This window comes from Eretmochelys imbricata, chromosome 4, assembly GCF_965152235.1.
Source record: "Eretmochelys imbricata isolate rEreImb1 chromosome 4, rEreImb1.hap1, whole genome shotgun sequence".
NCBI classification, from domain to species: Eukaryota; Metazoa; Chordata; order Testudines; family Cheloniidae; genus Eretmochelys; species Eretmochelys imbricata.
In genome coordinates, this window is record NC_135575.1 from 63,623,429 (window position 1) to 63,650,039 (window position 26,611).

The 26,611-nt window shown below is 42.4% G+C and overlaps 1 protein-coding gene across 2 annotated transcripts in view; it reads left to right on the forward strand.

Moving 5' to 3' along the window:
* Positions 1–5,047: 5,047 nt before the first annotated feature.
* Positions 5,048–26,611, forward strand: part of LOC144264082 (uncharacterized) — a 105,981-nt gene continuing 84,417 nt past the window's right edge. For both annotated transcript variants that reach the window (XR_013345942.1, XM_077815408.1), the window contains exons 1-8: positions 5,048–5,476; positions 6,347–6,447; positions 9,208–9,277; positions 10,574–10,704; positions 18,786–18,874; positions 22,715–22,814; positions 24,619–24,662; positions 25,645–25,722. Coding sequence is in view for 1 of the 2 variants with exons in the window: in XM_077815408.1 (XP_077671534.1) it covers positions 5,299–5,476; positions 6,347–6,447; positions 9,208–9,277; positions 10,574–10,704; positions 18,786–18,874; positions 22,715–22,814; positions 24,619–24,662; positions 25,645–25,722 (791 nt within the window). In the remaining variant the exon portion in view is untranslated. The remainder of the gene's footprint in view (positions 5,477–6,346; positions 6,448–9,207; positions 9,278–10,573; positions 10,705–18,785; positions 18,875–22,714; positions 22,815–24,618; positions 24,663–25,644; positions 25,723–26,611) is intronic.

A 26,611-nucleotide genomic window follows, 5' to 3' on the forward strand; every position in this document is an offset into this window, starting at 1 on the left:
GAACAGCAAAGACTTGTATCATGAGGCTTGAGGGAACAATTACAACATTTATAAAGAAGAATTTTGAGAATTAAAACTAAAAAATGTTTAGACGAAGAGACAATTTAGCTTGTAAAATTCTGATAATTTACCTCTTGAGGCTTCTTTTCTAGCAAATTAGGAGTACAGAGTTTCTAATCTCTGTAGCAGCCATCAGATATCTTCTAAATTCTGCAGCAGTCTCTCTGGAATTTATAAACTCTGTAATATTCCTTGTGAGCTGCTCTTGCAGACAGTGGAAATGTTTCAGCCAATGTATGACATAGCTTACAGTACCTGCAGACAGGATCTCTGGGCAATGAAATACAGTAGAACCTCAGAGTTATGAACATATAGGGAATGGGAGGTTGCTTGTAACTCTGAAATGTTCACAGCTGAATAAAATGCTATGGTTGTTCTTTCAAACGTTTACAACTGAACATTGATTTAATACAGCTTTGAAACTTTACTATGCAGAAGAAAAATGCTGCTTTTAACCATCTCAATTTAAATGAAACAAACACAGAAATAGTTTCCTTACCCTTGTCAAATCTTTTTTAACTTTCCTCATTTTTTCAGTAGTTTACCTTTAACACAGTGCTGAACTATATTTGCTCTTTTTTTTTGGTCTCTGCAGCTGCTTGATTGCATACTTCCAGTTCCAGATGAAGTGTGTGGTTGACCGGTCAGTTCATAACTCTGGTGTTTGTAACTCTGAGGTTCTAACTGTTGCTAGTAAAGAGCTTTTATTGTTTATCACTGACTTCAGTGTGCCTCTGGGGTGATGCTGGGGTCTGTCTGTATGAAGCTCATTACAGAACTGGTTCTAAAACTCTAAAAAGAGAACAATAATCTGTGTGTGATAGGTGTCACTGGAAACAAATCTACAAAACAATTTTGAAGTTTTTAGGGTCAACCTGTTTTTGTGTTGTAGACAGAGAATTTAGAATAATTTTCAAACACACACACACAAAATGTTTCTTTTATGTTCCCTAATTTGAAACAATGACTTTTCCCCCAAAGAATTCTCTGACATAAACATTAGGCCAGCAAAATGTGAGGCCAAAAGGCATTTTTTTCTCTCTCAAATTTTAGGGGAAAGGGGAGGAGGTTCAAAATCAGGCTAAGAATAGTAAGTGTTTTATAAACTGTCACAGTAGCCACCGGAGTCAGTGGTGACTGGTCCCTGGCATATAACAGGTTATTATCACCTTTTGTAAGCTGGCCCTCATGTGACTATGGCTTGGAAATAAAGATATTTCTATCTACGTATATCTTATTAGCAACCCTATGTATCAGACCATTACTACATAAACTTAACTACACAGTCACTACTGGACTTCAGTAATAACCATATAGTGCCATCTAATGTCCTGTATGTGCAATTTTACTTTTTCAAGTCTGTATTAGCAAAAAGAAAAGGAGTACTTGTGGCACCTTAGAGACTAACCAATTTATTTGAGCATAAGCTTTCGTGAGCTACAGTTCACTTCATTGGATTAGGTGATTCACATAAAAAACCAAACCCAAAAGGCATGATTCACCAAAATGAGCTCTTTATGCAGGGCTACTATCTAGTGAATAGGCACTGAACTGGGAATCAGGACACCAATATTTTATTTCTAGCCCTGCCGCAGACGTGCTGTGTGGCCTTAAGCAAGTCACTTCACCTCTCTATATCTCTGTTTCCCCTCCCACTGCGTTCACTTTTCTATTTTGATTGTAAGCCCTTTAGGAAAGCATCTGTTATTATGTATTTGTACTCAGATACTACAGTGATGGGCAGCAGTATAAAACTCAAAGATAGATGGATCTAGCACAGTGGGGCCCAGATCTCAGCTAAGGCCTTAGGTGCTACTGGAATACAAATACATCAATAAATAAATAATAATAATACTAAGGGCTGGCTCTAGTTCTGCAGCTCTAAGCAAACTGGCAAATGACTGCCCTTAATATCCCACACCCTCTGACTCTTTTGTTGCCCCTATCATTTAGGTATCCTATGTCACCGCTTCTTCTGGTTGTAAAAAAAGAGCCTGTCCTTTGTAAATGTATATACTTTTTAAACTCAATTTTAATTACCATAAAACAAAAAAAAATGCAGCCCTCCACTCAAGTTAAATGAAGTAGATGAATTCATAGACTATTGTAAGGGATTAAGTGCTTGGTTTAGCTTTAGCACATGCAGACCTCTAGGTGGCCTACCCATGCATAAGGTATGACAAAAGAAGACCTAACCAATTAGAAAAGACCTGTGGACAATCACTGTAAAAATCTATGGTATGACAGTATTTGAGGGCAGTTACAAGAATAAGTGAGGCACCCTCTGTCTCTCTGGAATCTAAGTGAATCCCCTATGCAGAACATCAAAGTAAGTTAATTCATGTTTATGCTTAACTCTGCCAAGCAATACATACATTTGCCTGATTATATACCAGTTATATCACAAATTACAATTGGTGTTGACTCGAACAACTGGCATTTATTGGCATGATGAAGCTACTTCTTTTTTTGACCAGATAATTATTTTGCAGTGTTAGGCCAGGATCATGGATGTAATAGGTGGTGCAACACAGCCATCTACTGGCCATCCTAGTAAAATTATTTTTACTCAACACCATCAGTTAGTTTGAGTAGTGTGCCTTTTAAATTCAGGAAATAAACTTTCTTGGTGTGAAATCCTAGGCTCACTGAGGTCAATTGGAGTTTTGCCATTGATTTAATTGGAGCCAGGATTTTATTCTGGTACTTCCATAGTATACGAATGTGTACAGTTTTATACTAGTAACTGAGGTTTGTCTTGGATATTTCTCAACCACAGACAGTTGCAGTGGAGGAACACTATTAGATCCTCACCTGATTATAAAAAGAATGAGGAGTACTTGTGGCATCCTAGAGACTAACAAATTTATCTGGGCATAAGCTTTCATGGGCTAAAACCCACTTCAATAAATTTGTTAGTCTCTAAGGTGCCACTGGTACTCCTCGCTCTTTTTGCTGATCCAGACAAACATGGCTACCACTCTGAAACCTGTCAGCTGATTATGATTGTGTTATGTATTATTATGATTATCCTCAGTTGATTATGATTTTTGTTGCTCTTCTATGGACTTTCTGCAACTTGTCCACATCTTTCCTGAAATGTGGCATCCAGAACTGGACACAATACTCCAGTTGAGGCCTAATCACTGTGGTATCAAGTGACCTAGACACGTCTAGCAGAAGGAGTACTGTTTATAAGTGCTGTTGATGGATACTGTCATTGCCTGATGCCTGATTGACAAGGATTCAGAACACTGGCAGTCAATACATGGCACTGGAGATTCCCCCCGCCTCCCTCCCTCTGCCAGCTTCTCCATTAGCTTACATACAGAAGTGTGTGCGTGTCCGGGTGGAGGGAGCGTCAATAAAGGGTCAAATTCAGACCTGATGTAAGCAGGTGCAAATCCACTGACTGCATTAGGCTTGTACCCAATTACATGACGTGTGAACTTGGCCTGAAATGTTTTATAAAGTGCAGCCAGAGTTTTATTTAAATTGGATTTTTTAAATTTTATTTGCACTGTAAGTTTTTCTTTTTAAAAATAACTATTAAAAAAATTAAAACAATTTAAAAAAATTAAAAATCAGATTCAAATTAAAAAAATAATTAAACCCCATTTAATAAATCATTTCATTGTAAATATGAAACATATTTTGATTAGAGAAGTTTATGTATCAGAAACATTTAAGGTTGTTTTGTTTAATAAAAATTAATGTTATGTGCTGTTTTGTGTGTTTAATTAAATTCCAGTTGCTATCCTAATGCAGCTTTATACAAATCATGATCAAAAAGTTTATTATGTAGTAAATAAGCAATAGATTATTCACCATTTTCTAACATACTAAACATATACAATTAAATAAGAATCTGAAAATATTAAGCTGTATAATTGCTTAAATAAATATATATAGTTATAGCATACCCTCCTAGATAGCAAAATGATGTACAAAATGTAGGGTTTAGGCTCTATTATGTTGTAAACCAACATATTTTTATAATTATATCAAGGAATGAGAATGCACCTTTCTTTAGAACATAACTGACCTACAAATGGAAAACCTGATAAAAATTTATTTAATTTCCACCTGGTGATTTAAATCAATCCACCCTAATTTGAATCAATTAGGACAGAATGTGAGTTATATTAGCTCCTGATTTAAAGAGACACTGTGAAGTAGTTTAGGATCAAAATGTAGGTTTTAAGGATGGTCTTGTGGTCAATACACTGGACTAGGACTTGGGAGCACTGACTGCAATTATTATCTTTGCCACAGGCTTCTTTTGTCACCTTGGGCAAATGACTTTCTCTCTGCCTCAGTTCCCATCTGTCAAACCGGGATAACGATCTACCCCATCTTTACTTTACAGAGTGTTGTTGCCAGGACAAATTGATATATGTTACTTATGTGCTCAGATATTACAGTAATATTGGACAAAAATCAGATTTTTAAAGTAAACATTCATTTTTAATGTTAAAAAAACTACACTATTGTGCATGCATAAAAATTATAAAGTAAAGCTAACTGAATAAAAGGGGACTTTGGCTAGTTCCCTTTCATTCTTCACAGTGATAAATGTTTAGCTGTGCCCCAAAGAATGGTTCCCTGATCACCTTGTGGCATCAGGTGTGTTCATGTACAGGCTTTTTAGAGGAGTAGGAGGGATCATATACGTTAAATACAGACACCACTCCCACCACTTAAAGTAACAACTCGGAGCCAATCTCAACCCTGCTCGTTCTGCTTGCCCCTTGCATCCTTTTCCCAATCATTGTCTGGCTACAGCTTTTTAAAATTGCAAGCTTCTTGGGGCTGTAGCTCTGCCTTTCTATTGCTGTACAGGGCCTAACACGTTTTGGTGGCTCAATAACAAGCCTACCCTCCTGGTTCTGTCTCTTTGCCCACAGGCTACCGAGGTGACCCGCAGCAGGAGCCAGCGGGTGGGTTGTTGTTTTTCGCACGTGGTGGAAGAGGCCTGGCTGGTGACTTTTCGGCGGAGGGAGGCACGGCTAATCTGTCACTAGCTCGCGGGGCCCCTAGTGCTGCCAGCCCAGCGCTCTGCCCCGGAGCCAGGGCAGGGCCGGCTCCCCGCGGCCTTGGTGGGGACGGGGCAGCACCGATCGGGCCCGATCCAGCCGCGTGGAGGAGTCGGGAGCCGGATCGGGCCCGGGGCTGAGTCAGCGACGGCCCAGCCCTTCGCCTCCGCCTCCCGCCCCTGCCTCGCCGCCCGGAGCCACCATGAGCTGCGCCGCGCTGCTGGGGCTGAGGGGCGCCGCTGCCCCACGGCTCCTGCGGGCCACAAGCAGCAGCTGCCGCCGCTGGAGCAACCTGGGCGGCGGCTCCTGCGAGCCCCAGGCGGGCGCGGCCGTGCGGGTGGGCTGCGCCGCGGGCTTCTGGGGAGACACGGCGGCCTCAGGTACCGGGGGAGCGGGGCCGGGGAGCGGGCTGGGGAGATGCACCCACTCCTCCCCCCCGCAGCGCGCACCGCGCCGCACCGCCACACACCGCACGGGCTCCCGGCTGGGGTCGCCCAGAGCGCTGGGGTGGGGTGACAAGCCAGCAAAACAAGCCTCTCGTCACCGGAAGCGGACGGGGCGGGCGCGTGTGTCCCGGGAGCGCGGGGTGGGCGGCGCGCGGAATGAGAGCCGCTGCCGCGACTTGCCCCGCTCGTCCTCGGGCGCAGGAGCAAAACTGAGGCAGCCCCAGGAGTGGGAGTGTGTAGAGCCCGCGCTCCGTCAGCTCCCGTCCCGGGCGAGGCGGGCCAGGCGACTCCCCAGCCAGGGAGACGTAAGCTCAGAAAATTGTCGGACCCACTTGATTGGAAGGAGCATTTCTAGTGGCATTGGCAAAGCCAGCACGGGGCCTCATCTCCCCCCCCCGCCCTCCTTCTGTGTCCTAGGTAGTTCTAGATGTATGGTGTGGTGTTTTGTGTTTGGGCTCTTTGTTTTTTAAAAACAGTTTCCCCTTCCTCCTCAATACATAAATAAAACAGTGATCACAACACTAAGCATCAGCCCCCAAACAACCAAATATGTAGTGTCCCATATTACAGGCACTTGCAGGTGTGAGTGATTTGCTCACACGTTGACTTTAACCCAATTGGTTAAGTGAGTAAAATTGTTTGCAGGATTGGGCCCAAAATCTTAAGTGATCTTTCTATCATTAATATATTGTCTCATACTTTGCAGTAATGTATGTTTTTCTGATTTAGTTTGTCAAAAATGAAACGGCTTTTATTTTAAAATATGACTTCCAACTCAGAGTTACTTAATATCTTTTTGATTAGTTCCTCAGCTTCTCTATGGAGGAAAACTGGATTTTCTGGTTTTTGATTATCTTTCTGAAATTACGATGTCTCTGTTGACCGCTGCAAAAGCCAAATCGCCAGTAAGGAAAGAATTATTTTAATTATGAAATAATAATTCAAGCAATTTCACATGAGAAAAGAATCAAAAGAATTGTATAATTGCTGGTTTGATTTAGTTTTCTGCGTTTTACAGTTTGAGCTGTTTGAAATGTTCAAATATCATCACAAAGTGATCAGTATTTTAAAAGTGCTTCAAATCTTTCAAGTTGCTGAGTGATGCAGATGATCACTCAGTTGCTGAGTGATGCAGATGATCACTCAGTTGCTGAGTGATGAGTTGGCTGGAAAGCATTATCCCACAAACATTAAGATTTTAAAATAAATCAGGCCCAGTCCAGCCAATGGCTCCTGGGACTACTTGCATGAATAAGAATCAGTAGGAGTAGTTACTTAGTATTTACATAGGAAAATGTTAATAGTCTTACAGTGCAAACATTTAGTCTTGATTATTTTAATGTGAGATGACAGCTGGCAGATCTGATTTGATTGACTAAACATAAAATCTTACTACTAAGAAATACCAGCAATATAGCTCTATTAGAAAGATACTGTTAATTGAAATACCAACATATTGGAAGATCAGAGTGTTATTTACTCTTGGAGGAATTCTGTACCACTGTGTACGCACAGAATTTATGTCCCCACAGATTTCTTTGCTTCCCTGCAGAAAAATGGCTTTCTGACGGGGAAGCAAGGGGAAGCCACAAGAGTGGTCATGCGACCCTCACCAGCAGTATATTTCGGATGCCCAGGGCAGCCGGCAGAGAGGTAAATCATTGTGGGGCAGGGGCCGGGACTGGGGAAGATCTGGCTGGTGGCTCCTACACTGTGCCGGGCTCAACTGCTAGTCCCGGCGAGGCTGAAGAGGACAGGACTTCCTCTTCCCCTGCATGGCTTCTGGGGCTGGGTCAGACCCACCCCCAGATTTTTCCCCCAGCTACAAGAAGCACTGTAAACTCCCCCCCTTGCTTCCTGTACCCATTGCTCCTCAGCTGCAAGGGGAGGGATCCCTGTACAGGGAGCTGCTCCCCCATCTGCTCTACCCCAGTGCATCCAGACCCTCTCATACCCAGTCCCTCCTCCTGAGCCCCCCACCCCCGATGAGCTCCACTTCCCGTGCACCTGGACCAGCCCAACGAGCCACCCGGATCCCCACCCCACCAAACCCCATCCAGCTGCACCTGGATCTCTGCCCCACTCCCCCAGCATCTGGACGCCCCACTGAGCCTCCCCATACCCAGACCCCCCTGCCGAACTCTATCCGCCCCACACCCAGACTCCCTCCTGCTTAGCCCCAACCACCTTCCCTGGATCCCCCTGCAGAGTCCCATTACCATTGCACCAAGAACCCTCCAACAAGCCCCTGGGCATCCAGAAACACCCCCCCCCAGATTCCCCACTGAGCCGCCCACACCCGGATTGCCCCACACAGAACCCTCTCAACCCACACCTGGAGCCCCCCACACTAAGCCCCTCCACACTTAGATCCTACTTTGTTGAGCCTGCCTGCTCATACCTGGTTCACCTGGAATGGAGGGGCAGGACCCTGGGGTATTTCTGGGGCAGGCCCGATCCTTGCAACTGTATCAGGGTTTGGGTGCAGCCTCATTGCTGAGTCCGTGTCCCAGGATGGTAGCTGCACAGTGATCTTCCACCTCTGTGCAGCCAGTGGCCTATGCTCCCCAAAGCCATGCTGAAGCCTCCACGTTTATTTGACAAAATTTGCAGAATTTTATAGAATTTTAAAATACTGTGTGCAGAATTTTTATTTTTTTGGTGCAGAATGCCTGCAGGAGTAGTCACTGTAGTTTCTATTATTCATTCTTATTCTGTAAATTATAGTCATGTCTGAAAATAAGATGCACTTTAATATAAACATAGTAATAGTACAATAGCTTCATAAGTTTAATAAACATATTATAACAAAATTTGAGATTCAAATACTTGATCTTGGCTGCTCCAGAGATTGCTGCATTTCAGTGGAGGAGGAAATGATCCCTCACCATTCATATATCAATTTAAGGGTGCAATCTTGAGTGGTACTAAACATCATTAGCCTTTATTATTTCAGCAGTTGGCCAGTCCCTCATAAGGTCAGGCCTATTGAATTCAAAAGGAGTTTTCCCATTATCTTCAGTGGGAGCAGGGCTGAGTCCATAGGCCTTGATCCTGCAAAGACTTAGTCACATGAGTAGTCCCACTAGATTGTGGATGAGTTCAATTTAAAGTTAAAAACAATGGGCCAAATATCTGCTAATGAAACTGGCAAAACTTCATTGCCTTCAAAGGAGTTCCGTCAGTTTATGCCAGCAGAGAGTTAGGCACACATGGCTTGAAATTTGAATGCATTGTCTCAATTCATAGGGCTTCAATAAAACTTCTCCTTGAATGGGATAGCTGTGAATTGTTTTGTTGTACATTGTCAATATTTAGTATTTTACTTTATAATTAGAATTGATTGGATCATTTGTTCCCTATATGATTCCAAAGGCTAATTAAAAATAATGGTATTTATAATATATAATTAGACTCCTGAAAAAATATAGTGATGTCCATTTTAATCTATATATTGTTAAATTAAGAATTTTTTTATTTTGGAGAAACATTTTACAGGTTTCCTTTAGAAAAAGAAATCCACCATTTTTAATTATAGAATTAAGAAAATGAGTATACGCTGTTTTTCGATCTTTTCTGCAACCCAAGAGCCAATAAAGAGAAGGAGTTGATTTACCCATGACCAAGATTTGGCAAGTAAATTATATAACTTCTTATTATTTCAGGATTTGGGTTACACTCCTGATTTTGTGTTGACTGCAATGGGTCCCTATATTAAGGACATTCACAGGAAAGGTATGCTATAGAATAATATGGGTTGGATAACTTTAATAATTTATAGCTTGATCTTTGAAGTGCTCATCACTCTTAACTACTATCATCTTCAGTATTAGTTGGGGTGCTCAGAACTTCACAAGATCAGATCCTTAGTGTTCATATCTTCATTGTGTACTTTGTTACTTCAAATCTGAATATAGGAAGTCTGACTGTTTTTTCTACGTTTTGAATGAAAACATTCAACAAAGGGAATTCTCATTTTCCCCATACCTAATACACTATATATTACCTACTGTATAAATTGAGCTATGCATTTATTTTAAAAGGGAAACTGCATTTTTCTTGTCTTCTTTGAGATGTACTTTTATCCAGTTTCATGTTAACTGTTTAATGAGTGGGGTGGGAAATGGTTTTCCCATCCTAGGGAATTTTCAAATTTGAAAAAAAAAAAAAATCCAAAACATTCCCCATCCTGAATTGGGCAAGTATCTTGAAAACTTCAGTGAACAGAAAATCCGGGAAAAAAAATTGATTGGGTCAACTGGAATGTTTCACTTTGATAATTCTGAAACATTTTGTTTTGATTTCAACCATTTTATTTTTCTCTTTTTTAATACTATAAATTACATTTCAAAATGAAAAGTCATTTCGAATTGAAAAACAACCTTTTCATTTAGAAAGTGTCAAAACAGGATGTTTAGACAATTTAAAACTTTTGTTTCAAAATTTTGTCTAAAAGCAAAAATCTATCACAACAAACCCTTTCCTTTGAACAGTTTTGCTTCTGATCAGCATTTTCCAATGAAAAAACACATAATTAAAAATTCCTGACAATCTATCTGTTTATATTAATAGAGAGATAAAGTGGGTGAAGTAATATCTTTTACTGGACCAACTTCTGTTGGTCGAAGAGACATACTGATTTATGCTAATAGAAGATTTATGCTAATAGTATGCAGCCATACTGATATTCTTCACAACTCCTTAGAAGTCAGATTTGTGGATAATCTCCCTAAAATCCTCTCACAATTCCAGATTATGCCTGCAATGTTAGAATAGCTGTATGTTTTTGCCCAAGAGTCTTCAGTGAAGTAGTGAACAGTGTAGATGTTTAAATTATTATTAGGTTTGAGAGTTGTACCAGTCACAACTATTGTTTATCTGTTGACTTGATAAGAAAGCACAACATTTGGTTTATTGTTCTGATTGATCATGTGCTTGACAACATGCAACAGTGCATCCTGGGGCTCAGGTGTTAAGCCTTTTTTGTAGTATAACTGGTGGTTTTAACACTGAACTTTTTGTTCTGTTAAGGTGTTCGTGTCATTAGTAATGCTGGTGGAATGAATCCACTTGCGTGTGCTGCTGGTCTTCAAGAGGTGGCAAAGAAAGCTGATGTTGATTTGAAAATAGCTGTTGTTGCTGGAGATGATCTGATGGGCGAGGTATTTTATTGATATTTTATGGCTCAGTAAAAGTGTGGGAAGTTTGATTAATTCTTTCATACAGCACAGAGATGACATTTAAAATATGTGGTGTCATTGGGAGCATCACTTTTGTTTAATTATTATACATTGCATCATTATTTTAGAAAATAACCTTTGTCCTTGATCTGTTTTATATATGGCATGCACAAAGTTAAATGTATATTTCTCAAATCAAATTTATCTTAAATGTGCTAGATTGATTGCAGTCATGGCTGATTCCATAATCACTACTAGGGATCATGTTTTCTATTTGCTAAACTCAGAAGGCATGAGTTATCTGATCTGAGGGATTACAAGAGCCCAAAGTAGCTCAGGTGTTTCAATTCTTAGTGGTATATTCTCAAAACTGATATGTTTAGTGTAGATAAACAGTAACTTGAGTGTGCCTAGAAGCTAATGAATTCTCCTTTTTGAGCTGACATTGTAAAACTAGTTTTGGATCTAATGTACTAATAGCCGGCCCCTCTGTTATTTTACCTTGTCTTTTGTCTGTGGTTCAACAAAATTCTAATCATACTAGTATTTCCAGTGGATCATGTTACAAAAGTAGATATTTATTTGTGGGGGCAAGATGAAAATGTTTTGTAACCGGACAGGACATTTGAATTTCTAGTATGTTTAACATTGAGAAAAATTTCAATTTTTTCCCAGCTATTCATGAACGATGGTACATAAGTTATGTGTTAGAAAAATAACTCATTTTAAACGGAATGATTTTTGTGCTTCAGATCCATTTAAAATAAAAGTTAATAATACAGTCCATGGGTGAAACCTGGCCCTACGAAAATCAGTGGGAGTTCTGCCATTGACTTCAGGGGCCAGAATTTCACCCCAAATCTGCTCCAACTCCCCTTGTGCTTAGTCTGAGTAGTTGCTTTGGTTTTAGCTGTGGAGAGGCTGTAGAGTTGCTTAATTAGTTTTCCCTTGAGGATACCTTTAATGGCAGATACCCTGGCCTGCCTCAAACACTGTAGTACTAGGCTTGGCAGTCTGCAGAAGGTGTAACCCCGCATGCATCAGGTCCGCAAGTCCTTGTCCACTTTGCACAGAAGCTCAGCCACTGTATCTAAGGCTCTCTGAGTGCAGAGAAGGCAGGATTTAGCCCTAAGCTATTTTTTATTTCTAGTTGCTGTATAAACTAAATAACAGTGAATCTTTGATCTCTTAAATCGAACATTCCATAGTTTGCACAGACTCAAAGCTTCATGTCTATTGACTGTTTCCAATACAGTAGAACCTCAGAGTTACGAACACCAGAGTTACCAACTGACTGGTCAACCACACACCTCATTTGGAACTGGAAATGCACAATCAGGCAGCAGCGCAGAGAGAGAAAAAAATAAAATAAAAGCAAATACAGGACAGTACTGTGTTAAATGTAAACTACTAAAAAATAAAGGAAAAGCAGCATTTTTCTTCTGCATAGTAAAGTTTCAAAGCTGTATTAAGTCAATGTTCAGTTGTAAACTTTGGAAAGAATAATCATAACGTTTTATTCAGAGTTACAAACATTTCAGAGTTATGAACAACCTCCATTCCCAATGTGTTCCTAACTTGGGGTATGTCTACACTACGGAATAAGGTCGAATTTATAGAAGTCGTTTTTTTAGAAATCGGTTTTATATATTCGAGTGTGTGTGTCCCCACAGAAAATGCTCTAAGTGCATTAAGTGCATTAACTCGGCAGAGTGCTTCCACAGTACCGAGGCTAGAGTCGACTTCCGGAGCGTTGCACTGTGGATAGCTATCCCACAGTTCCCGCAGTCTCCACTGCCCATTGGAATTCTGGGTTGAGATCCCAATGTCTGATGGGGCTAGAACATTGTTGAGGGTGGTTCTGGGTACATATCATCAGGCCCCCCTTCCCTCCCTCCCTCCGTGAAAGCAAGGGCAGACAATCGTTTCGCGCCTTTTTTCCTGAGTTACCTGTGCAGACGCCATACCACGGCAAGCATGGAGCCCGCTCAGGTAACCGTCACCGTATGTCTCCTGGGTGCTGGCAGACGCGGTACGGCATTGCTACACAGTAGCAGCAACCCATTGCCTTCTGGCAGCAGACGGTGCAGTACGACTGGTAGCTGTTCTTGTCGTGTCCGAGGTGCTCCTGGCCACGTCGGCTGGGAGCGCCTGGGCAGACATGGGCGCAGGGACTAAATTTGGAGTGACTTGACCAGGTCATTCTCTTTAGTCCTGCAGTCAGTCCTATTGAACTGTCTTATGGTGAGCAGGCAGGTGATACGGATTGCTAGCAGTCGTACTGTACCATCTTCTGCCGGGCAGGCAAGAGATGAGGATGGCTAGCAGTCGTACTGTACCATCTTCTGCCGGGCAGCCATGAGATGTGGATGGCATGCAGTCCTTCTGCACCGTCTGCTGCCAGCCAAAGATGTAAAAGATAGATGGAGTGGATCAAAACAAGAAATAGACCAGATTTGTTTTGTACTCATTTGCTTCCCCCCCTCCCCTGTCTAGGGTACTCATTCCTCTAGGTCACACTGCAGTCACTCACAGAGAAGGTACAGAGAGGTAAATCTAGCCATGTATCAATCAGAGGCCAGGCTAACCTCCTTGTTCCAAAAGAACAATAACTTAGGTGCACCATTTCTTATTGGAACCCTCTGTGAAGTCCTGCCTGAAATACTCCTTGATGTAAAGACACCCCCTTTGTTGATTTTAGCTCCCTGAAGCCAACCCTGTAAGCCGTATCGTCAGTCGCCCCTCCCTCCGTCAGAGCAACGGCAGACAATCGTTCCGCGCCTTTTTTCTGTGCGGACGCCATACCAAGGCAAGCATGGAGGCCGCTCAGCTCACTTTGGCAATTAGGCGCACATTAAACACCACACGCATTATCCAGCAGTATATGCAGCACCAGAACCTGGCAAAGCAATACCGGGCGAGGAGGCGACGTCAGCGCGGTCACGTGAGTGATCAGGACATGGACACAGATTTCTCTGAAAGCATGGGCCCTGCCAATGCATGCATCATGGTGCTAATGGGGCAGGTTCATGCTGTGGAACGCCGATTCTGGGCTCGGGAAACAAGCACAGACTGGTGGGACCGCATAGTGTTGCAGGTCTGGGACGATTCCCAGGGGCTGCGAAACTTTCGCATGCGTAAGGGCACTTTCATGGAACTTTGTGACTTGCTTTCCCCTGCCCTGAGGCACATGAATACCAAGATGAGAGCAGCCCTCACAGTTGAGAAGCGAGTGGCGATAGCCCTGTGGAAGCTTGCAACGCCAGACAGCTACTGGTCAGTTGGGAATCAATTTGGAGTGGGCAAATCTACTGTTGGGGCTGCTGTGATGGAAGTAGCCCACGCAATCAAAGATCTGCTGATATCAAGGGTAGTGACCCTGGGAAATGTGCAGGTCATAGTGGATGGCTTTGCTGCAATGGGATTCCCTAACTGTGGTGGGGCCATAGACGGAACCCATATCCCTATCTTGGCACCGGAGCACCAACCCCCCGAGTACATAAACCGCAAGGGGTACTTTTCAATAGTGCTGCAAGCTGTGGTGGATCACAAGGGACGTTTCACCAACATCAACGTGGGATGGCCGGGAAAGCTACATGACGCTCGCATCTTCAGGAACTCTGGTCTGTTTCAAAAGCTGCAGGAAGGGACTTTATTCCCAGACCAGAAAATAACCATTGGGGATGTTGAAATGCCTATATGTATCCTTGGGGACCCAGCCTGCCCCTTAATGCCATGGTTCATGAAGCCGTACACAGGCAGCCTGGACAGTAGTCAGGAGCTGTTCAACTACAGGCTGAGCAAGTGCAGAATGGTGGTAGAATGTGCATTTGGACGTTTAAAGGCGCGCTGGCGCAGTTTACTGACTCGCTTAGACCTCAGCGAAACCAATATTCCCACTGTTATTACTGCTTGCTGTGTGCTCCACAATATCTGTGAGAGTAAGGGGGAGACGTTTATGGCGGGGTGGGAGGTTGAGGCAAATCGCCTGGCTGCTGGTTACGCACAGCCAGACACCAGGGCGGTTAGAAGAGCACAGGAGGGCGCGGTACGCATCAGAGAAGCTTTGAAAACCAGTTTCATGACTGGCCAGGCTACGGTGTGAAAGTTCTGTTTGTTTCTCCTTGATGAAACCCCCCGCCCCTTTGTTCACTCTACTTCCCTGTAAGCTAACCACCCTCCTCTCCTCCCTTCGATCACCGCTTGCAGAGGCAATAAAGTCATTGTTGCTTCACATTCATGCATTCTTTATTCATTCATCACACAAATAGGGGGATGACTACCAAGGTAGCCCAGGAGGGGTGGTGGAGGAGGGAAGGAAAATGCTACACAGCACTTTAAAAGTTTACAACTTTCAAATTTATTGAATGCCAGCCTTCTTTTTTTTGGGCAATCCTCTGTGGCGGAGTGGCTGGTTGGCCGGTGGCCCCCCCCACCGCATTCTTGGGCGTCTGGGTGTGGAGGCTATGGAACATGGGGAGGAGGGCGGTTGGTTACACAGGGGCTGTAGTGGCAGTCTGTTCTCCAGCTGCCTTTGCTGCAGCTGAACCATACACTGGAGCATACTGGTTTGGTCCTCCAGCAGCCTCAGCATTGAATCCTGCCTCCTCTCATCACGCTGCCGCCACATTTGAGCTTCAGCCCTCTCTTCAGCCCGCCACTTACTCTCTTCAGCCCGCCACCCCTCCTCCCGGTCATTTTGTGCTTTCCTGCACTCTGACATTATTTGCCTCCACGCATTCGTCTGTGCTCTGTCAGTGCGGGAGGACAGCATGAGCTCGGAGAACATTTCATCTCGAGTGCGTTTTTTTTTCTTTCTAAGCTTCACTAGCCTCTGGGAAGGAGAAGATCCTGTGATCATTGAAACACATGCAGCTGGTGGAGGAAAAAAAAAGGGACAGCGGTATTTAAAGAGACACATTTTATAAAACAGTGGCTACACTCTTTCAGGGTAAACCTTGCTGTTAACATTACATACATAGCACATGTGCTTTCGTTACAAGGTCGCATTTTGCCTCCCCCCACCGCGTGGCTACCCCCTCAACCCTCCCCCTCCCTGTGGCTAACAGCGGGGAACATTTCTGTTTAGCCACAGGCAAACAGTCCAGCAGGAATGGGCTCCTCTGAGTGTCCCCTGAAGAAAAGCACTCTATTTCAACCAGGTGACCATGAATTATATCTCACTCTCCTGAGGATAACACAGAGAGATAAAGAACGGATGTTGTTTGAACGCCGGCAAACATACACTGCAATGCTTTGTTGTACAATGATTCCCGAGTACGTGTTACTGGCCTGGAGTGGTAAAGTGTCCTACCATGAAGGACGCAATAAGGCTGCCCTCCCCAGAAACCTTTTGCAAAGGCTTTGGGAGTACATCCAGGAGAGCCGCTAATGCCAGGGCAAAGTAATCCTTTCACATGCTTGCTTTTAAACCATGTATAGTATTTTAAAAGGTACACTCACCGGAGGTCCCTTCTCCGCCTGCTGAGTCCAGGAGGCAGCCTTGGGTGGGTTCGGGGGGTACTGGCTCCAGGTCCAGAGTGAGAAACAGTTCCTGGCTGTCGGGAAAACCAGTTTCTCCGCTTGCTTGCTGTGAGCTATCTACAACCTCATCATCATCATCATCTTCTTCGTCCCCAAAACCTGCTTCCATATTGCCTCCATCTCCATTGAAGGAGTCAAACAACACGGCTGGGGTAGTGGTGGCTGAATCCCCTAAAATGGCATGCAGCTCATCATAGAAGTGGCATGTTTGGGGCTCTGACCCGGAGCGGCCGTTCACCTCTCTGGTTTTCTGGTAGGTTTGCCTCAGCTCCTTCAGTTTCACGCGGCACTGCTTCAGGTCCCTGTTACGGCCTCTGTCCTTCATGCCCTGGGAGATTTTGACAAAGGTTTTGGCATTTCGAAAACTGGAACGGAGTTCCGATAGCACGGATTCCTCTCCCCATACAGCGATCAGATCCCGTACCTCCCGTTCGGTCCATGCTGGAGCTCTTTTGCGATTCTGGGACTCCATCATGGTCACCTCTGCTGATGAGCTCTGCATGGTCACCTGCAGCTTGCCACGCTGGCCAAACAGGAAATGAGATTCAAAAGTTCACGGTTCTTTTCCTGTCTACCTGGCCAGTGCATCTGAGTTGAGAGTGCTGTCCAGAGCGGTCACAATGGAGCACTCAGGGATAGCTCCCGGAGGCCAATACCGTCGAATTGTGTCCACAGGACCCCAAATTCGAGCCGGCAAGGCCGATTTAAGTGCTAATCCACTTGTCAGGGGTGGAGTAAGGAAACTGATTTTAAAAGCCCTTTAAGTTGAAATAAAGGGCTTCATCGTGTGGACGGGTGCAGGTTTACATCCATTTAATGCTGCTAAATTTGACCTAAAGTCCTAGTGTAGACCAGGGCTTGGAGGTGCTACTGTAGCTTATAAAGTACTAGCTGGTTTCTTTAGTAGGTAACTTATTGTGATTTGGTTTAAGGTAGTTTATGGTTGGTAGGTTTGCCGTTTGGGTGCCTTAAGACATTTGAAATCTAGGTAATATTGTACTAAGAGGCTGCATTTTTCCTCTATATGTAGACCGCCTGTGCAAAAACAAAGAGAATTAGAAAGGAAAATGCTGTGTTTCATATAGTATTTTTTGCAGATGTGATTATTTTCCCTTTAACTCAGGAAGTCTAGCAGAAAATTGTTAGATATTTCAGTGCATTGTATGTTACACTTGATGGGAAAACTGATATAACTTTAGACAGAGATGGACACACGGTTGTTCAAACGTACTTCAAAGTGTCACAGATTGGTCTGCACCCTCTCAAATTATTAATACAGGGGCATGGCCAACCGACACTACAATTCCTAGCATGCCATTAAATGTGAAGAAAGCTGGAATCTGCTCCATTGTTTACAAATTAGGTGTAGCCCTTTGACTTCCGGGGTGAAATCCTGACCCTACTGAAGTCAGTGGGGGTTTTGTCAGTGGGGGGGGGCAGGAATTCACCTTTGGTATGTTGCTGATCTAATCATCCCATGACCACAGTTTAGACATTCCTGATCCGCAGTCAGCATTTAGATTCTCTAATTTGTTAGTTCAGTAGTCAAATGAGTGACACATAGTTATGTAGATGATGATAATTAGAGCCCTGTGTGGATTCAAAATTTGTATCTGTATCCGATCCACGATTTGCGAACACAGTCCTCTGATATAAAGCAGATATCCGCAGATTTGCAGGGCTCAAATGATGATGATCTGTATTGTTGACACTAAACATTTTAAATTGATAAATGCAGTGTGATAAAACTTTAGTGTGTGTAAAGTTCCAATATTACACTTAATAAAAAGAAATGTAGCAGAAGTGAAGATTTTTGTCAGATGCTAAGTTGCTAATCAATTAGAGTAGTGTCTGTCTTTATTAGCTTTGGTAATGAGAAATAGGGATGGACTGAAGAGAAAAGGTCAAAGATCAAGCCACTAAAATCCAATTTATTAACTGGGTCAATACAGAAGGCCTGCCGGCACCTGTAATGTTGAAAGCTGTGTAGGATTAGACGTTAGGTTCTCAGAAAGGTTGTTTAGATAGGTAATCCGGATCCAAATATTGCATATGACCCCAGAGAAGTTTTTCCACAATTAATGAACTGTCAGCTCTCCACTTTAAGATTGAATTGATATTGTGCTACTGAAACCAGTGCGGTGAGGTCTGAGCCTCAACACTAGCTTCATTTTCTGACCTTTCAACTACTGTGATTACAGCAGATATTTCTGTGGAAAGGGTTTGGCTATGTTCAATTTTAAATGTGTTAAGGGCATCTGAAGAAACTGTAACTTACAATGAGTTGATAAATTGAGTAGGTTTATTATCTTTGAAGCTGAAGACTTTGTTTCCTCTGATTTCACAAAAGCTCTAGTGAAAAAAGACTAACTCAGCCTCTTATTGGACAGTGTTTGTTAAATACTTTTTGTTAGGTATTTTAACAATACCATTTTGCCTAGAGTTACTAAAAGGTGGATATTTGCTGTTGTCTGATATTTAATACTGTAAAATATTCATAGACCTGGATGTTTTAACAGAAAGACAACCTAAAAGGAGCTGGTATCACAGATATGGAGAGTGGGAAGCCATTTCCGGAGAATATTCACAGCATGAATGCATATCTTGGGTGAGATATTTTAAAAAGTTGTATGTTTTGTATGTTGTTTTAAAAATGTTGTTGTCATACACATTCCATTGATTGCATCAAGATTGTTTGTTTTGGTTTGCAAGTAAAATAATAATAATGTAGTGAATTAATGGTGTTGGGCAGCCTGCAAAATCAGATTTATTTTCTTTCTGTCTCATAAATATTTAGCACTGTGATTTTCCTGTAGTAGCTCTTTGGCATCACATCTCTCACCATTCGTCCTCAGCTTTTATTTCATGCCAAAAAAATTTTGTTCAGTTTAATTTCAAACAATACCAACAATCCCTTGAGATCCATATGCAGAGGCTCCTCTCCTTGCATGGAACAGGTGGCAGGGGTGGTGGGAGAGGGGGCAGCTGCTCTGGAGGCATCATCCCTAACCAAAAGCATTGCAATCTGTGGAAAAAAAGTAATATAATCTTAGGCTGCATTAGCTTTTCTATGGCGCCTCTCCTTGCTGTGAAACTCCTGATGAAGTTGGAGTTGTCCAGGAGTCTCTGTGTAGGTGGCCCTGCCCTCCAGAACCTTTATGGATCTGAGGATTCTGGTAACCAAACTTCCTGACTGTCCCATGGGGAACATAAGTGTTCTTTCCTCCTGGGGGAAAGGTTCAGAGAAAACTTCAGAAGAGGAACTTTCAAGAGTTTTCTTCCACTTGTCCCGCTTCTGCAGGTTTTTCTGTGGAACGGGGTGGTCTGGCCCATCATTCCTATTCTATATCACTATTTGACTGTTCAGAATTTTTTAATAGCTGTCCAGTTATAAGTATACACACATGCTTGGTTTACTTGCAGACAATGAATGTGTTGGCATATGATTCTTAAAAGACTAAATGTCTTTGGTTCTCTTTACTTTTTCAAAATACTACTTTTGTAACTCTTCTCTCTTTGATTTTTGGCAGTCCAAAGTCTTTTGTTTGCAGAGAACATAAGATATGTTTTAGCTCAGCCATAAGTTGTTGGCTTGATGCAGGGATCACTGGGAGAAACTGTGTGACCTATTTTATACAGGAGGTCAGACTAGATCAGGGTTGGGCAAAATAGAGCCCGTGGGATGGATCTGGCCCGTCTAACGTTTCTGCCCAGCCTGCCTTGACTAACATTTCTGTCCGGCCTCCTCTGCCCCCTTGTGATCTCTGAGTCCGGGCTGCTAAAAGTCCTGCAGAGCAGCGGGGTGCTCAGGCAGGCTGCCTGCCTGCCATGGCCCCACGCAGCTCCCAGAAGCGTCCGGCTGCTGTTGGCATGTCTCTGCATGCCCGTGGCGGGAGGGAGGGGAAGGCAGCTCCGTGCGCTGCCCCTGCCCCCAGCACCATCCTCATAGCTCCCCTTGGTCCTAAAACTGGCCAATGGGAGCTGCAGGGGCGGTGCATGCAGGCGCGGGCAGCACACGGAGACCCGCTGTCCCTCTCCCCACAAGGAGCGAGCAGAGATGTGCCAGCAGCAGCCAGCCGCAGCCACTTCCGGGAGCGGCCTGGGGCTATGGCAGGCAGGCAGCCTACCTGAGCTCTACTACGCTGCTGGCCGGGAGCCACCTCTGGTAAGCGACTCCCAGCCAGAGCCTGCACCTTGTACCCCTTCCCGCACCCCAACCCCCTGCCCCAGGTCAGAACCCCCTCCTGCACCCAAACTCCCTCCCAGACCCTGCACCCACTCCTCTGCCCCAGCCCGGAATCCCCTCCTGCACCAAACTCCCTCGCAGAGCCCACACCCTTCACCCTTTCGTGCACCCCAACACTCTGCACCGGCCTGGAGCTCCCTCCTGCATCCAAACTCCCTCCCAGATCCCGCATCCCCTCTGTTAATATAGTAGAAATGTGCGGCCTGTGACGACTTACCAAAATTCGTGGAGTGGCCCCCCTGCGAAAATTATTGCCTGCCCCTGGACTAGATGATCATAATGGTCACTTCTGGCCTTAAAATATATGATGCTACATAGCATAATCAGATAAGAATACAAATATATTGTAAGCTTTTTGTTGTAAATTTACTGCTGATGAAAGCTGCCAGAGTTCTAGGCCATACTATATATAGTGATCTCCTAACATACCAGGTACAACATAAGCAGAAGCAATGCAGTATTCCCCACATAGCCCCATTATTATGCTTTCACCCTGTTCCGTAGGGACAGCTTCTGTGGATAAGAATAGTTTCCATCTCACTCATCCTCTTTGCTGTGACTTCCCAAAGGTCTGTCCAGTGTATGTAATTTTTAAAAATAGCTACCTGCCCACAGTGAAGAGCACAGGGAGTCCTCCCGTTTCTTTCACATAGGCCTCCAAAAGTCATTACATGTTTTTTTGTTTTTTTTTTTAAAACTCCCAAACAAAAATAGCTAATTGTTCAACTTCTCAAACATTTTCTTACTGCAAAAATCCACATTCTTGCTGTGTGAAAGTGGAGTTTTCTTTTGGTCTCTTTAAGTAAACTGTTTCCACATACTTGTATGAAGACTACACCACTGCACATTTTACTGTCTAGGAAAATCTTCAAGTATTCAAGGAAAGATAGGTAAGTATTTTTAATGCAGCATACATATTTTTCTAGATGGAACAACAATGTTGAAAGAGAGCTCTCTTAGTTTGACAGTCAATATTTTCTTTTGAAATTGCTCTTGGCTTGTTTACTCAATATATAAAAAAGAAATGTTACAACGAGCTATACGTGAGGCAGCAGAATATAACAACAAAAAGTGGTCACACTGGTCCATCTAGCCCAGTATCCTGTCTTCTGACAGTGGCCAGTGCCAGATGCTTCAGAGGGAATGAACATCACAGGGCAATTTATTGAGTGATCTGTCCCCTGTCATCCAGGGTCTGGCAGTTGGAGGTTTAGAGAGACCTAGAGCATGGGGTTGTCTCCCTGATCATCTTGGCTAATAGCCATTGATGGACCTATCCTACATGAACGTATCAAATTTTTTTTTTGACCCAGTGATACTTTTGGCCTTCACAACATCCCCTGGCAGTGAGTTCTGCCGGTGAACTGTGCACTGTGTGGAATACTTCCTTGTGTTTGTTTTAAACCTACTGTCTATTAATTTAATTCATGACTGCTATTTCTTGTGTTATATAAAGGGGTAAACAACATTTCCCTATTCACTTTCTCCACACCATTCATGATTTTATAGATCTCTACCATATCCCCCTTTAGTCATCTCTTTTCTAAACTGAACAGTCCCAGTCTTTTTAATCTCTCCTCATACGGAAGCTGTTCCGTAACCCTAATAATTTTTGGTTTCAGAGTAACAGCCGTGTTAGTTTGTATTCGCAAAAAGAAAAGGAGTACTTGTGGCACCTTAGAGACTAACCAATTTATTTGAGCATAAGCTTTCGTGAGCTACAGCTCACTAGCTCACGAAAGCTTATGCTCAAATAAATTGGTTAGTCTCTAAGGTGCCACAAGTACTCTTTTTCTTTTTGCTAATAATTTTTGTTGCCCTTTTGTTGCCCTTTGTAATTTTCCCCTCTGTGAAATAATACTTGCTGTCCAATGTAAAACACTTTGAAATCTGAAGATCAAATATTATTGTTATTAATAAAAAATGGAATGCACAGATAACACATACCTCTTAATGTGTGTGAAGGTCACTTTGGCTGCACAATTTAGGTGGCTAGTTTTATTAGTTTGCCCTGTGTTTCTAATGAATGATCCTTTATATAATGAACATATTTAGATAGTTAGAATGGGTGTTTTTAAGTTAATATCATAAAGGATGTGTGCGTGATACCTCTGGCATAGATTTAATTTTTAAAATAAATTTTAAAAATAGTTATTTTAAAAGTGTGAATTAAATACACAAAAATGTTTTTTGTTATGTCAGAGCAAGACCAATAAGCAGGGCTCTTGACCTTGGAGCTGATATTGTTGTGACTGGTAGATGTGTTGACAGTGGCATTGTATTAGGACCACTCATTCATTCTGTAAGTATAAGTCAGTTTTTCATAACTGGGACTTAACCCTCTTTTCATACTATTGTGAATAGATATGAATGAATGGTTAGTAATCATTGTCAAGTACTTTTCTTTTTAATTTAGTTTTTACATTTTAATAAAAATAATGAGATCATGTAGCTTTTGGCCTTTTCTTTGACATTCATATTAATTCGCCATAAGGCACATGACATTTGTCCAGTTTCATTTAATACATATGTTAAAATGGTCCCTTTAGGCCCCATTAAGGCCTACAGGGCATGGGGCTAGCCAACCCTGATTACTAAAGAGGCACACCTGAGTTGGATCAGGTAATTCCCTATAAAGGGCAGCAGGTGGTTGCAGTGAAAGTGGAAGCTAAGGTAATTGTAGAGAGACTGTAAGGAGTGAGAAAGGCTTCTCCTATAGGAAAGACCCTAATACCAACAGAATTTAGTAGCCTGACCTAGGAGGCTGAACTCCAGCCAGGTAAAGCCTGGGAGTGAATGTGAATTAGGACTCAGCTTTGGAACTCAACTCCCTACCTGGCGGGGGGAAGAGAGAGATTGAATTGGGTTTGGGACCTGGAGGGCCAAATTCCTACTTGCTGGGAGAGCGATAAAGAATTGGGACCCAGCTCTGGAAAGAAGGGCTGGGAACTCCGTAGCTAAGAGGGGAGAGACAATGAATTGCGGTTGGGGTCTGGATGACCAGTATGTGTTGAGAGGACTAAATAAATTGTACCCCCAGAAGGGGAATGACTTAGTTAACTTTGGACTGAGTGAATTATTGCAGGGACTGGAAGAGGGGGAGACACAGGCAGGGAGCCAGAGATTGATCTCTGGCCATGGGGGGCATTCAAGAGGTATCTGGGTGTGGCAAGCTCTCTTGTTCCATCTGGGATTTATTGTTCAAATAATGTTCTATTTGAAGTACAAAAAAATAGAGCCACTGGGTGAAATCATGGCCCCATTAAAGTCAATGTGAGTTTTGGTGTTGATTTAAATGGGGCCATGATTTCACCCTTAATCTTTTCTACGTTCAAATTGTTGCACATAACCTTGTGAGATGGAAAATGTCCCTTGCCACAAGGTGGCACAAGTGCTTTTTTGTTTTGTTTATAAAATGCTGGTGAGCAGTTTTTTCTACTCTTCTGCTGGTCTGTTTTCTAGGGCTAAACACATTTTTTTTTAAAGTTTAATTTTAATGTGACATTTCTCAGATTAATCTAGCTACAGAAATTACACAAGGCAGGATGTGTGGTGTTTTTTGAGCACTTATATATACAGAATACTTTTATGACCACACACCTTGGAATGTTAACATCTTTTTTTTCTTTTTGGTGCATATTAAAATATTAGTAGGTGTGTATATGAATATAAGATAGTTTATTTTAAAACCTGATTCTTTTTTGACTGCATGCTTTAGAATGTCTAGCTAAACTTTTCCTTTTTTAGTTCAGGTCATTAGTAGTTGTTCTATTCATAACCTACTTAAATACGTGAGAGAAAAATTATTTAGTTTCTCTCACGAAAAGTTGCCATTATTACCTCCCGAGTTGCCTATATGTGTTTTTTCATATATTGCTTGTCTTCTCTGTTAAATAGTAAAATGAGTAATGCTGAATATTTCATTGCTTGTATTATGTTAATTTTAATTTATTAATGCACTATACAATTAAAACAAACAAAAATCCCTTCCGATTTTCTAGGAAGATTGGGCTGCTGCCAATGCTTTATTACTCAGAACATCCACTTAATTTTTTTATCTCTTGAAGCCTGTGTGTGTGTGCATAATGTATTTGTATTTTTTTTAGTTTGGCTGGAACAGGGATGAGTTTGACTTATTAGCAGCTGGAAGGTAAATGATACAACTATTAAAAATGTTATGAAATTGTCTTGATTTTTAAAATAAAATTAAGTGAGCTATTAAAGAGCTTCAGCACACCGAATACATGGGTGACCATTTTGTTGAATACACTTGATTGGATGCTACAGTTTATTAAATGAGCTCTTTAAAAAAGTAAACATTCTGAGAAGCTTTGGAACCTAAATTTTAATAAAAGAATGAGGAAAATTAAAAACATGCTTAAGAAACTATACAGATGGTTTGTGTCTGTTTTGTGAGAAAAGGAGTGAAACCTTGTGTTATAGACAATAAAGTAACTGGGCTGGGTGCAGGTATTACTGGGTAAAGTTCTATGGCCTGTGGTAGACAAGAGGTCAGACTAGATGATCAGAATGATCCCTTTTTTGGCTTTGAAATGTATGAAAGTGTGATACTCAGCTAATCCCAGTGGATCCATCAACAGGGCTGGTCAAAACTCAGAATGTCTGTTCTGCAGAAAATTCTGACACTTTTTGAAAAAGTTTTTGGCCTGATTTGGTATGAAAACTTGAAATATCAGAATTTCCTGCAGAACAGACGTTTTGAAAAGTTCTTGTTTTGGAAAAATTGAAACCTTTTGGTTTGACTATTACAAACAAAATAGGTCAGCCAGCTGCCCAACTCCTGGAAAGTCCCCAGTGGATTCCTTGTCATGAAGCAGGGTCCCTAAAAACCCTGGGAGCTCTGGTTTTAGCTGGGGGTTCCCAGGTCTGCCAGGCTCCCAGCTGTGCAGCAGGGAGCCTGAGAGCCCCAAGCTGAGTACTCAGAATCACTAGTCATTTTTGAAAATCTTGGCCTTGATATATAAAACTGCATCAAATAGCTATGAAGGAGGTGTCCAGCATGTTCCTTTCTGTCCTATTTAACCCTGATTATACTGCACTGTTATATTTGTGGATAAGTGGCAGCTTGTTTTTCCACGTAGTTATTCATTGGAGTGTTTTTTGTTTTCCAGTCTTGCAGGCCATCTCATTGAATGTGGTGCTCAGTGTACAGGTGGAATATTCACAGACTGGCATACGATTCCAGACTGGTAGGGAGCTGTAATACTGATATAAAAGTGTTTGTGTGTAGCTATTAGCGCCAGTTTTCTACTCTGTGCTTTTTCCTGTCTGTGTATTTTGTCACATTTCCTCTTTAAGATACACATCCTTCGTATTTCTATTACCTTTCCTGACTACATAGGGCCTGTCATGCTCCAAATGGAGTCTTCTCATCAATTTTGATAAATGTAGCTCTGGGGCCTTTATGTGCATGTTTATTGTCCTTGGTATTGTTTTCTCTAAAATATATTTTTATCTTCTACTTTTTAGAATGATCTGGTATTATTCTTGGGTCTCTACTGTCTGTCTTCTCACTGTGTTCTTTGATAATGGCAATTGTATACTTTATAACTACTGTGTCAATCCTTCAGTTGGATCCCCCCAGCTGCTATGCTTTTTCTGTTGCAAAATATGTTTCTTAGTCCAGGCTTGATCTTGCAAGGTGCTAAACCCCTTCTGTGAATTACATAATACCTCCTACTCCCATTCAGGAGAGAGCATTCAGTACCTCAAGAGTTAGCACCTCACAGGGTCAAATACTCTTTTCAGACCTTAGTTCATTAATGGATAGTGTTCTCCTACACATAATAATCCTAATGATTTACAGTTCAGCCTGAGAATCTAGTGACAGAGTTAGTGTTTGTGGTAACAAGACATTCTGTTCAGCTTACAACGTTATAAAACTAATCGTACTTATTGGCATATCCCCTTTTATCCTGCAGTACCATGAAACTGCTTAAAAATCCTATGTTTCAGAGTAGCAGCCGTGTTAGTCTGTATTCGCAAAAAGAAAAGGAGTACTTGTGGCACCTTAGAGACTAACCAATTTAACTGAGCATAAGCTTTCGTGAACTACAGCTCACTTCATAAAAGCTTATG